At 34.8% G+C, this 13990-nt stretch overlaps 2 protein-coding genes across 7 annotated transcripts in view; one reads left to right on the forward strand and one right to left on the reverse strand.

Annotated features, from left to right (window-relative positions):
* LOC145664853 (prominin-like protein) overlaps positions 1-13990 on the forward strand; it is a 253296-nt gene that overhangs the window by 166322 nt on the left and 72984 nt on the right. For all 6 annotated transcript variants that reach the window (XM_081731870.1, XM_081731872.1, XM_081731875.1 and 3 more), the window contains exons 10-11: positions 10375-10587; positions 12678-12915. In XM_081731870.1, the coding sequence (XP_081587996.1) occupies positions 10375-10587; positions 12678-12915 (451 nt within the window). The remainder of the gene's footprint in view (positions 1-10374; positions 10588-12677; positions 12916-13990) is intronic.
* Positions 381-9462, reverse strand: LOC145664854 (uncharacterized). The gene is made up of 2 exons (XM_081731877.1): positions 7925-9462; positions 381-3401 (listed from the first exon to the last, which is right to left on the reverse strand). The coding sequence occupies exon 2, from the start codon at positions 3397-3399 to the stop codon at positions 1414-1416; it is 1986 nt and encodes a 661-aa protein (XP_081588003.1). The 5' UTR covers positions 3400-3401; positions 7925-9462; the 3' UTR covers positions 381-1413.

Here is a 13990-nt window from a genome sequence, read left to right on the forward strand (position 1 = left end):
GGGCATGTATACATCGTAATCGACCGTAAGTACAAGGTAAAACTGTCCCAAGAGATAGTATGGGACGCGGGCTCTTTAACAATTAGGTCACCACTCCGTTAGTGTCTTAAGGTAGTTTTTACCGGCAGTGACGATGAGTGCTCATCAATGTGTGATACATGAACTGTCTGTCACTCCATGAGTTTGAAATCGGGCATAACGCTGCGGCGCCAACCTAAAACATTTGTCACTCGAAAGGAGAAGGTGCAGAGGCAATGAATCATAGAACAGCAACTCGTTGCTTTGAGAAATTTCGTGCAGGCTACGAAAACGTCGAAAATTAGCCAATCCCCCCCATTCGAGTGATGAATTCTGTGCTAATACGACACGCCATTGTAGTAGAACCGTAGGTTCTTGAAGGATTTAAAGAAAGTACGTAGGATCTTTTCGCGGCAAATCCCAGATAGAGAAAGCCGTATTTATTGTTGAAAAAAATAAAAGTATTAATTACAAGATTCACATATCCAAGATTTCATAGAATAAAATAATGATATATATATATATTAAAAGATTATATCTTGAAGTGATGTTTTGAAGTATGTTAAGATTTAGAATTTCCAAAAAGACTTCAGGACGAAGAGTTAAATTTCTAGTTGAATTAATCGAAAGAATTAAGACTAAGCAGCCAGCCAGTAAGAACCGTAGTTCTTAAAATATAAGTATATGCTCTGGGTGGATGAGAAAAAGAGTCTTCTTCGGATGAATTCTCGCGGTAGTTACGCGTCTATGATTTTAACACTGAATAATCTATCTGTGAATTTTCACAGTTTATATATTTAACATTAATCTTGTTGTTCTCGCCTTTTGGTGTTAAGAGATTTCAAAAAGGAAACATTTAATCTCTCATGTGAGTGTCTTATCATTGAACTTCAAAACATCACGTACACATAGTCATAGTCATCCATTTGTTCATACATTAATAATACTTCTGGAACCAAGTATTGACTTTGAGTACATAAGATAGTTAACAGAACAGAAAAACAAAACTTTGAAGCTGACAAATTATCGATGTTAACTTAAGAAGTCATGATCATGTGCCTTAAGTAAACAAAAACGGCAACTAGAGAATTATCTACCAAAAAGCAAACACAACGTGGATAGCTGAAAGATTATCTATAGCAGTTTAGTTCGAAGTCAACCTCAAGCAATGATTTCATCTTTAAGTCTTATCAGTTTAAAACCAAAAGTTCATTCTTTTAGAATCACTTAAATGAAAAGGAAAAATATACTTGCAATTATATCAGAAACTAAAATATACAATATTAAAAGAAAAAAAAATAAAAATATACTCCTGGTACAGCCATATATTACACTTCCCCCCTTATCGAAAACAAAATTTTATATCGTAAAATTTTGTTTTAAGTTACTCTCTGCTTATCTAATTTTGTTTCTAGGACTTGGTACTTTTCTGTTCGTGAGAGGAATTTCTTCTGATTCAGTTACCTCCAATGAATTTGCTATTTTACTCATTATAACCACCTTATCAGCAACATCGTCTCGTTGTTGAATCTTATTTACAATAGTGGGCTTAAAACATATCTGTCTGCAACATGTATCATCTTTGTACCATTTGTAAAATAACTTCAAACATCCGCATCTTTTACAGCAACAACAAATTACAATAATAATAACTATTGCAGCACAGACATACGCAATAATAGATAAATTTGATACAGTATTAGTATGATTAAGTTTCCATTCTTCTTCAGATATTTGCTGTTGAATTTCATCAACCTTGTGACTTGCATATTTCAAGTCTTGGACAGTATTAATTACATGTTTCAAAGGTAAATCTATGGTTATATCTGAAAATGGAACTTTCTCACCCAATACTTCACAACAATCTAAAGAGAGGTTAAATTGAGGAATTACATCTTTGTGGGAAACATTAACTGACAGAATACTTTGGGATTGGATTAAAGTACGAATACCATATGCTTTACAACCATTGTCTAAGTGAATTTTGCCAGATCCTTTCAAATTCACATCATAAGGTTCTTGTGATTTACAAACAATTGTTAGTTTTTCATTTTCTGGAGCGATATACAACCAATTATTATTACCTATAGGAACTAGCATTAGTTCTGTTAACTGTACAATTCTTTGATTGCAGTCATTAGGTATATTTCGAACATATTGAAGCAGTTTAGCTTCACAATCTTCATGCAAATGTGTCGAAAGAATAGGGAAGTTTTGTTTACAAATAAACCAATCATCTCTTAAAATTTTACATTTTTGAAACTCTATTTCACTTATTTTAAAATAGTGTTGTTTCGTGCTATCCATAAGTAACATTTCCTTTTCTGGCTGAATAAAAATGTATTTGTCAGTTTCGTCTACTTTAAACGGAAATGGCATTACCTTATAAGTGAAATATTTCATATTTTCCGTGAGGGGTAATCGAATGACATAACCTAATATACCATCATTAATAAAGACATCTAAAGAAAGAAGTTTCAAAAGTAAATACCCATATGAAACGCTAAGGGGAATGGGTAATGATACACCATTATTTAAGTCAACTTGACTAATTTTAAAATGTTGAAGTATCTGAAATGGGGTTATTATGTGTGGTTGTAATATTCCATGTTGAGCATTTAGGATAGCTCGTAGGACTATATCATACTGTGCTTTCAGATCTCTACACAATTGATCTAATTTTTGAATGTGATCATTTAAGGCTACCTTTAGTTTTAAATTTAGAAATTCTTTATTTAACTGAGAAGCACGTTTATTCAGCTCATTCTTTAATAGTTCTATATTTTTACTTAATAACTCTTCATTATTTTCTACAGCATATAAAGTATTATTAATTGAATGTAATGTCGATTTGACCACTACCATTTGTTCTTTGCTCAGTTTCAGAAAATCTTTCTGATCAGTTACTAATTTATTAATCTGCTGTGTGTAATAATCAGCATCATGACTATCCAAAGTCCCAAATAGTACCTTTGAAATTTCACCTACAAAATTGAATATTCCTCGTTTATTTCTATGAGAGTCACTTGTGACTTTTGTAGTTTGATCTATGATTTTACGTAACTCTTGAATTCCTTGTAGTTTTTGAAGAATTTGATTTCCATTTATGTTATCACAACTTGTTTTGTTGGCTTGTACCATATTTAAATTACATATGTGTTTTGTGACAGAAAAATACTTATTAATTACATTATAATTAAAATCTAACATAGACAGATTCACAAACACAACCAGTCGCCATTCTACATTGTATATTTGTGTGAAACCCAAATTATTATAATATAGTCCAGGTGAATCATGGAATTTTTCCACTTCAACGCCAAGGAAAGCAAATCCCAACGGGAGAGAAATAGCCAAAAGCAGAAAGAGTAAACGAACCATACCTGAAAGAGGTATGTTATGATATTAGAACTTCTCAATAGTATAGTTTTAGTCTATTCGCATGCACAGTTGTTACCTTTCCTCCTCTTTTAATCTGACAATTTACACCTTTTGTGTTAATGACTGTATAGGGACCTACCCAATAAGAAGTTAGTTTCTTCGAACGTCCACGACGTACGGATTCATCAAAAAGTAAAACTTCATCACCAGGTTTGAAAAGAAATTCATTGCTATCCTGATCATAATATTCTTTGTTCTTTTCCTTGGATATCTGCAACTTTAATTTGGCTAGTTGATGAATTTCTTGCAGTTTCTGCTTTAACTCTTTGACATAGTCGTCGTAGTTATACAGAGGTTCAAGGGGTTTCTTTTGGAGAATGCCTGGAATATTAGCTTTCTTACCAAACAACAACTCATGAGGTTGAAAATTTGTACTTGTGTGAGGAGTTGTGTTATATACAAAAAGAGCATAAGGAATATAGGTGTCCCAATCTCTTTGGTTTTCAGACACAAAATGTCGTAAAAATTCTTTCAGTGAACGATGAAAACGTTCTAGACTACCGTTTGATTGTGGGTGATAGCTAGAGGTATTTATCTTTTCAATTTGCAAAATTTTACATACTCTTTTCATGATATCTGACATGAAATTACTCCCTTGGTCTGTAAGAATTATCTGTGGAATACCGTATTTTAAAACTATATTTTCTACGAAAGCTCTGGCTATTGTATCAGCTTCTTTTTGTGGTAGAGGGACTGCAAATGTATATTTCGAAAGTTCTTCTTGGACTGTTAACAAATACTTGTTACCTTTGTCTGTTGTTGTTAGGGGCCCTACAACGTCTAAACATACCTTTTCTAAAGTGGTACTAGGTGTAGTTGTAATTTCGAGAGGCATTTTTACTTTAGAGCAAATTTTGTTTCGTTGACAACTGTCACAGACCCGAATGAATTGTTCTATGTCTTCTCTTAACTTTGGCCAAAGAGATATTTCTAAATCATTTAATTTCATGTATTCTTTTACTTTTTCGTACGTACGACAAACACCTTGATGGCCTCCTATTGCAATTTCGTGAAATTCTTTTAATATGTGTCTTTTGGTATCTTCGTCTAAAAGGTTTCTATCTGTTACATCTGCTTCTAATGCATACATTCTACTTAGAGCATCTGCATTTGTATTCCTTTTTCCTTGTTTGTACCCGATTTCATAATCTAGCTCTTCTAATTGAATTCTCCATCTAATTAATCTAGAGGTGGGATCCTTTACCGAAAAAACCCAAGTAAGTGGTTTACAATCCGTGACAAATGTTACTTTTCTGCCTAGAATGTAAGGTTTGTAAATTTTGGAAGCCCAAATAATCGCAAGTAATTCCTTTTCAGTTGCACTGTACCGAGTTTCCGCTTGATTCAATTTTCTGCTTGAGTAAGCAATAGGTTTATCTTTTCCTATTTCACCTTGACTTAAAATAGCTCCAATGGCATTGTGGCTAGCATCTGTGGTTACTATGAACGGTTTTGAAAAATCTGGGTATTCTAAAACAGGAGCTTGAGTTAATTTTTCTTTTAAAGTTTCAAAAGCAAGTTGGTGATTAGCAGACCATTGAAATTCTGTGTCTTGTTTTAGGAGAGAGGTTAGAGAATATGCGATTTTGGCGTAATCTGGAATATGTCTTCTATAGTATCCTGTCAAGCCTAAAAATCCTTTTACTTGTTTCTTATCCTTGGGGACTGGAAATTCCATGACTTTTGAGATAAGCCGGGGATCTGGCTTCACTCCGTCAGCTGTAATGACATGGCCTAAATAAACTACTTCTGGTCTAAAGAATTCTGATTTGTCTGGTTGTAATTGCAAATTATTTTCTCTAAATCTTTGAAAAATCTCTCGGAGTTGTTTTTCATGTTTTTCTAGCGTGTCAGAATATATTACGCAATCATCCAAAAAAATGAAACATGAAGTACCTTGTAATCCTGATAAAACTGTATTCATCAAATATTGAAATGACGATGGCGCGTTTTTTAGCCCAAAAGGCATTCTAAGATAATGAAAATGACCTTTGTCTGTTGAAAAGGCAGTTTTCGGTCTGTCTTCTTCCTTAACTAACACCTGATTATAACCAGACGCAAGGTCTAAAGTGCTGAAGTGTTTGGCTTTTCCTAAACGGTCCAAAATGTCTACAATGTTTGGGAGCGGAAAACAATACCCAATAGTCAGATTATTTAAATTTCGAAAATCAATTACCACACGATATTTCTTTTTCCCGGAAGCATCCATCTTTCTTGGAATAACTAACATGGGAGAATTGAAAGGACTCGTAGAAGGGGTAATGATTTCATTTTCTAACATTTGTTCTACTTGTTTGTTGACCTCTTCGCGATAAATTTCTGGCAATCGGTAATTCTTTTGGTTTACGATACTACCTTGAAATTCTGGTTTGAAAGGAATAGAGTGTTCAATAGCTGCTGTTGCAGTAAGTTTATCTCCAGGGAGATAAAATATATCATTATAGTCTATACAGAGCTGCCAAATTATTTCTTTCTCTTTTGAATCTAAATGTTCTAGTCTGACAAGAGATTTTAGTAGTTCTAATCTTTCACTAATACTACTATTGTTACTATTGTTTTTATCCTGTTTTATGTGAGCAACTAAAGTTTCGTCGACTTCCACAAATTCTTCTAATTCGACTGGAGCAACTTCAATAACCTTTTCTTCGTCATTTATATTCATTACACAACTAATGCATTTATTATCTTTGGCTACAGTGAGGCTCTCCGCAAGAAAAATCCCTTCTCCTAAGGATTGTTTTGAAACTATCCCTACGCCATTATTCTTTGCTGGAATTTCAACTAATAGTTGACAGCGACCTGGAATAGTATATTTCGTACTACTTGTTTCAAATGATATGATGCATTCGTGTTTCTCTAAGAAATCTCTACCTATTATTCCTGAATAGGAGCTAGGTAATAATTTATCTACTACATGGAACAAAGCCGGAATAGATTTCTGATCAATTTCTAAATTCAAAGTTAAAGAACCACATGAATATAAAGGGGAACCTGATATACCCTTGATTTTCGTAACTTTACTATGATCAATTTTATTCACTAATTCAGGAGACAGAATGTCTTTATGAATGCATGTAATGTCTGATCCCGTATCTATCAAAAAATGTTTAGTACTTGGTCCTAATTCTTTTATTTGTACTTCAAGACTACCTGGAGGTTTTTCTTTACAGCCCTTTTTCAGAGGAGGAAAGTAAACAGACTGCTGATTTACTCCCGTCGACCGTTTCCCGCATTCATTTTGATACACTTATTTTGATTCATACTTTTCTCTGTACCTTGTCCCTGTCTTCCTTCAGAAAGACACTTCGACCCACAGCTGTGGCCGGAACAACAATACTCGTACTTACTAGTAGAGTCTTCATGCATCTCCTGTGCATGGCAACACATATGGGATCCCTCTAAACTTTGGTTAGCACTATACCGCACATTTTTATTTTGTGTGCCTTTACTATGTTTTAGTCTACAATTGGCCTCAATGTGCCCAGGCTTCTTGCAAAAATAACAAGAAATGTTTTTCTTAAATTTCCTACTACCTTGTGATTGTGAGTTCTTCCCTTTCTCAGTTCTATCCTTATTAGACAATTGGTTAGATTCCTGTTCCAAACAAATTTCTACAGCCCCACCAAAATTCAAAGTGTCACTGTCTTTACTGCGAGCTATCATTTGAATTTTGTCGTCTGAAAGACCTTGTATGAAAGATGCTTTAGCTAAATGCTGAATTAGCTCTACGGCTCCTGGAACATGGTTTTGATGTAATATTCTTACCGCTGCTTCTTTTAATTGACTCTGCAGGGAATCGATGCGCGAACCCCAATCTGCGATACTCTCTGTTTTGTTCTGCCTGGCGCTAAACAATGAACAAGCGTAAAAATCGATAGTTCTCCTAATCGAATAATTTTCTTGTAAGACTTCTTTTACTTCGGCCCAAGTTCCAGTGGCACTTCTAACTAACAACTTTGACTTTGCGTCACCAATAATACGTGCTTTCACAAATTTCAATAACTTACTATGTTGGGACGGTTGAACTAGAGAAAAAGCTGCATCGCAGTTATCTATAAACTCAGGAAGAGCACGTTTGTCTCCATTGAATGGGTTATGTATTAACTTTAAAGCTTCCGAAATGGAACAATAATCTGTTTCAGAATCGGCGTTACTGTTTGTTTGCGAATGTGCCATGTTTTACAGAAGTTTATGTAGTTATCAATTTACCTTACTAATCCTACAGACAAAAGTATTATTTAGCTTAAGATAACCTTATAATCCTTTCGGACACTCCCTTCTATCGAAGAACGTACAAAAGTGCGTGTACTGAAGTGGGTTTCCTTCTTCGTAAAGAACGCGTATTAATATTCTTTTGTCCTACTCTTAATAACTTGTATTTCTGGCCACGGAAAAAACAGTTATTCACACTTGAATTCTTCCAACTGAATCTCACAAGAAACCTAAGAAATTGTTTTGTACTCACTGTTTGTTGTGGAACTGTAAGTCCTGGGTAGATTGCCGCTAAGCGTGCTGAAACAGATGCTGGTCTCCGCTGAGAGATGAAATCTAGTTGTCCTGGGTACCCTTTGTTAGTTCTCTCCGCTGCAAAACCGGGGTCTTGATTGTCTTCTTGTATACTGGCAACAAACTGTCACATGGGGTGTTCACAAAATGTCTCTGCTTGGCAGGATTCGGTTCTTGCTGTCCCTCAGGTTGCGCCTGCAACCTGGCACTCCGTAGTAAGGAAATTGAAACTTCACACTTCGAAAAATTGTTAAAATGTTGGCTGCTATTTTTCTTCGTCCTGGCTTACATAGCCACCCAGATGCATATATGTAATGAAAACCCGTAGTTTTCTTTTTCTTTTGAAGAAAGACTCAATTTCAATATAAAAATTGCAGAGACTGAGAATTACTACTCTCAGTTCCGCCAAAAAATTTTTGAAGTTTCCTGGTATAATGGGTTAGTTTGAGATCGAACTCAGGTCGATGTGTTACGGCTCCGCGAATCCCACCGCTGCCACCAATTTATCTGTAGTAGAACCGTAGGTTCTTGAAGGATTTAAAGAAAGTACGTAGGATCTTTTCGCGGCAAATCCCAGATAGAGAAAGCCGTATTTATTGTTGAAAAAAATAAAAGTATTAATTACAAGATTCACATATCCAAGATTTCATAGAATAAAATAATGATATATATATATATTAAAAGATTATATCTTGAAGTGATGTTTTGAAGTATGTTAAGATTTAGAATTTCCAAAAAGACTTCAGGACGAAGAGTTAAATTTCTAGTTGAATTAATCGAAAGAATTAAGACTAAGCAGCCAGCCAGTAAGAACCGTAGTTCTTAAAATATAAGTATATGCTCTGGGTGGATGAGAAAAAGAGTCTTCTTCGGATGAATTCTCGCGGTAGTTACGCGTCTATGATTTTAACACTGAATAATCTATCTGTGAATTTTCACAGTTTATATATTTAACATTAATCTTGTTGTTCTCGCCTTTTGGTGTTAAGAGATTTCAAAAAGGAAACATTTAATCTCTCATGTGAGTGTCTTATCATTGAACTTCAAAACATCACGTACACATAGTCATAGTCATCCATTTGTTCATACATTAATAATACTTCTGGAACCAAGTATTGACTTTGAGTACATAAGATAGTTAACAGAACAGAAAAACAAAACTTTGAAGCTGACAAATTATCGATGTTAACTTAAGAAGTCATGATCATGTGCCTTAAGTAAACAAAAACGGCAACTAGAGAATTATCTACCAAAAAGCAAACACAACGTGGATAGCTGAAAGATTATCTATAGCAGTTTAGTTCGAAGTCAACCTCAAGCAATGATTTCATCTTTAAGTCTTATCAGTTTAAAACCAAAAGTTCATTCTTTTAGAATCACTTAAATGAAAAGGAAAAATATACTTGCAATTATATCAGAAACTAAAATATACAATATTAAAAGAAAAAAAAATAAAAATATACTCCTGGTACAGCCATATATTACACCATTGAGAAAAATTCATTCATTAGCACACGACGGTTGTTTATTTTAAACAATTATGTTGTCATAAACTGCGCATCCAAATTTCTGGTTCATAATAAATGATTTGGAAACAGTAACTACTTTACTTAATAACATTTTATAGATACCTGATGTCTCAAATAAAACCGGTACGCCTACGAGATTGAAGTACCTAATACTTTAACAGCAACAATGTACTAACAATGAATAGATAACAGTAACGTTAAACAGTTATCTGTTTATAAGAGATGCTCTGGAAGTGGTGACCATGGACATCCAGGCATTGCTGACCTCGTTTGATGACGTTACTAACAACAAGCTGTAATTCTGCAGGCGTGATGTTGTTAATTTCTCTAGTAATGTTCCGTTTAAGATTATTTATTGTGTGAGGATTGTCAGCATATACTTTGTTTTTCATTGTGTCCCATAAATAAAAATCACGTGATGTTAAATCCGGGGACCCTAAGGGGCCAAAAGCCTCTACTGAAATGTGTGTCTTCAGGGAACACGTTGCTGATGTGCGCCATACGTTGGTTTTGGATGCGTGAAACGCAACAATTCGAGCTTCTCACAACAACTGACGCACGAACACACTGTTACACTCAACTTTCGAATGAAATGCAGTGTAGCCAGCTTTCGAGATAGTGTTGTCACCCCACAAGCAATTTCACTAGAGATGATTATCCGGTACGTGAATCGTACCGGTTTTATGTAAGACATATTTACTTTGTATATTTTTAAATATTTTTCATTGTCTTTAAGTTAGTTACTAAAATTTTTAAATAAAGTACAGGTGAGCGTAACTAAGAATGCTCAATGCAAACTTACTTAATAAATGTCTTCGAGTGATTATTTCCTGAAATCTGTGTGAACTTTAAAAGCTTTTTCTTCTTCTTTCATTTTCAGGGGTGTCTACATAATCTTCATCTTTTCTACAGTTTTAATGGTAGTATGTCTGGTCCACTTTTTGATAGGGGTAATAGTTGAGAAAACTATCTGTGAGCCATTGGTCAGCCCCAATGATAGTGATATGATGGATATTGTGGATGAATTGGTTCCTGTAAGTCAGATCTACCCGCCGGACAAGAGAGTGAAAATTAACATGAGCACAGTAATCAGGTTTGTACTTTTCTTGGGGCACTATAACACATTTTCTTTCTTCATTCGTTTTGTGGATTCTTGAACTGTACACGGTATGCGTAATAGAAATAGACGCAAATATTAACCTAAATTTTATAAATAGTTTCTTTTGAAGCTTAAAATATATAAAACGATAATCATGCCTGTTGTTCTGTATGGTTGCGAAACATGGTCGCTTACTCTGAGGGAAGAACATAGACTGAAAGTATTTGAGAACAGGATCCTGAGAAGAATATTCGGACCCAAGAGGAACGAGAATGGGGAATGGCGAAAGCTTCATAACGAGGAACTACATAGTTTATACGGTTTACCCAACATTGTTAGGGTCGTCAAGTCTAGGAGGCTTAGGTGGGCAGGTCATGTAGCTAGAATGGAAGAAAGTAGAAACGCTTTCAAAGTCTTGACTGGTAGACCCATAGGAAAACGACCATTAGGAAGACCTAGGCGCAGATGGGAGGATAATATTAAGATGGATCTCGCAGAGATAGGAATACAAAGTAGAAACTGGATCCAATTAGCTAAGGATAGAAGTCAGTGGAGAGCTTTTGTGAACGCGGCACTGAACCTCCGGGTTCCATAGGCCATAGAGTTTTATATATATATATATATATATATATATATATATATATATATATATATATATATATATATATATATATATATATATAGTGTGTGTGTGAGTGAGTGATAATTTTGCTACAGACTTGGCAAAACTTTCTACAGGAACATTTCAATTGCTTTTCAATTCATTAAGGGTCTCCTCGTTCACAAAAGCACATATGAGTTTATCAAAGATAAGGTGATGATGGTTGTGTTTTCTGATTGGAAAGACATTCTCCATCATGAATTTGTATCACGTGATCAGATGGTAAAACAAACAGTTGTACCAGGAAATTTTAGTGCTTTTGAGGGATGCTGTGCGCAGGAAGAGGTGTGAATTTGTAGGAAAACCGGACTTGAATTGTGCACCAGGCCAGTGCTCCGGCTGACTTGTCACTTTTCATTCGCAGTTATCTGTTAAAACATCAGACGTTCGTCGTATCCCATCCACTATTCTCCGGACCTAGCTCCAGCAGGCTTTTTCCTATTTCCCAAACTTAAAACTTCTTTGAAGGGATGCCGTTTCCAGACAGTAGGGAAGGTTCAGGACAACGCGACAAGAGACTATCCAGAGAGTGCGTTCCCAGGAGGCTTTACAAAAATAGAAGAAACTTTGGAAATATATATAAGGGCGGATCCAAGGGAGGCTAAGGGGCTATAGCCCCCCCCCTCCTTGACGCTCAGGTTTATACTGGATAAAATGGGCTTCAATTCAGCTTTACACTGGATAAAACGGCAAATTATGGTTTAGCCCCTCCCTTGATCGTATCCTGGATCCTCCACTATATATATATATATATATATATATATAATATAACACTTTGTATTGCAAAAAACGTTCGTTCAAGAGTATTGTGTGTAGTGACAAACGGACGTCATACCTACGAACATTACCATCTTACATGATCCTAATAATACAACTGCATAGTTATGTGCCTACTAATAGACAAGTACGTAATCATAATATGCAAATATACAGATCAGTATAAGGTGATAGGTTAAGTATGGTCACCCTTACATCTTTCTAGTGTGTTAAGAACTTTATCCCTAGACTTAACATAATTAATTACAAAGCCCTCTAGTCCAAGGTTTCAACATAACATAAACAAACCGATAACATTACACAACAATATGGAGAGCTCCTCCGTGGCTAAGCAGTTAGCGTACGCGCCTGTTGTGTGGGAGGCCCGGGTTCGATTCCCGGCGGGAGCTCATGTGGTTCGAATTCCACGTTAATCAGTAGGTCCACGTCTCATATAGCCTCGCTGCTGAACGGGACGTTAAACTCAAGTCAAGACAACCAATTGTTTAGTTGAATTCATCTAAAATTATAAACATTTCGACATTAGAAATATTCTAAATAATATGGCGGTATTTTTTCATTACAATATATATACGTATATGTAGTTATGGTAATTCAACTGAATTTAATAATTATTCTTTTTATTTATTTGTTTATCTTTTTTTAGATCGTGCCATAAAAACCGAAGCATGTATGAAGTGTTAGAAATGGATAAAGTAATGGATATCACCCAGGTTCTCGATTACAAAGAAGAGTTTTTAATCGATAGCCAGATTGACCAATTGAAAAAGAAGATTCAGTTGAATGGCACTGTAGTGATTCTAACAGATGACGCCAAGAATCAGTTAAAGAAGCTGGCCAATTCTTCCATGACAAGAATCAACTTTATCACTTACACAGAAGTCGTAAGTAATCTTCCAACATCAATAATTTCGTTCGAATCACATAGGGATACAGTTGAGTCGGAAGTTGAAGACCTAAAACTTGCCTAAAAAGGACCTATAAAAAGACTTTAAAATACCTTTTTTTCTTTCTTTTTTTTTTTTTTTTTTAAAAAGACCTAAAAATTTAAAAATAAGACCCAATTTACTCAGAATTACATATTTAATGAATATAATGCTAAAGAAATACAAGCTTCTGGTAGTATACAATATACAGTTGGAAGAAACTTGATCAAAGAAATGCTTTGCTTTGTCGTTCAATTTGCATTTTTGTTATATTGTTTCTGTTGTCCAAGTTAAAGCCTACATTTTGAACACTTTTGGAGGACAACTAGAAGCCGGACACTTTTGGAGAAGGTCAGAAACCACATTGGCCCGTAACATACTGAAATTATAATGGATCTGTGTATCAGTTGCCAAGTAATTAAAAAAATAAATAAATAAATAAATAAATACTTTATGCTTTAAATTGTAGGTAAAGAACAAAATTACTCTCCGCCGGACGTGAATTCGGCAGCCTTGAGCAGCAAGATGTACGAAAATAAATTTTCATTTGGCCTTTTACAGGAGCAGCTCAAGGCAAAATTTTCACCTGAGCAAAGAGATTTGTTGCTTCTTTCCTAGTCCTAACATAGTTTACATTTTATTACAGTGATTTTAATAATTTAGAAGCCATTTTTCAGAAGGAGGTAGGGCGGGTTCTGATGGGAGTTAATGGCCAGTAAATTTATTGTCGAAAGATGAAGTGCAAAAAAGAGGCGTTAAGACCTATAAAAAGCTTTTAAAAAAGACACATGAAAAACGCCGAAAAAGCGGGGGAAAAAAGGACGAATAAAATCCATCATATTCTGGCCTACAATGACCCAAAATGAACATATATTATGTTAAGCCTCGTCTTCAGACACTTGAGGAGAAAAAAAAAAATAATAATAATAATCCGGGCCTTAATAATAAGTTGAAATACACATTTTTACGCATAGTTCTATGATGATGAATATGACTGCGTATCTTATATTTCCATAAATCCTATATATCTGTG

The sequence above is a fragment of the Thermobia domestica genome, chromosome 11 (genome assembly GCF_964235325.1).
Source record: "Thermobia domestica chromosome 11, izTheDome1.hap1.1, whole genome shotgun sequence".
Classification (NCBI taxonomy): domain Eukaryota; kingdom Metazoa; phylum Arthropoda; class Insecta; order Zygentoma; family Lepismatidae; genus Thermobia; species Thermobia domestica.

Coding starts and splice junctions, on each gene's coding strand:
- LOC145664854 (XM_081731877.1), bottom strand. CDS start 3,399: ATGGTTCGTTTACTCTTTCTGCTTTTGGCTATTTCTCTCCCGTTGGGA.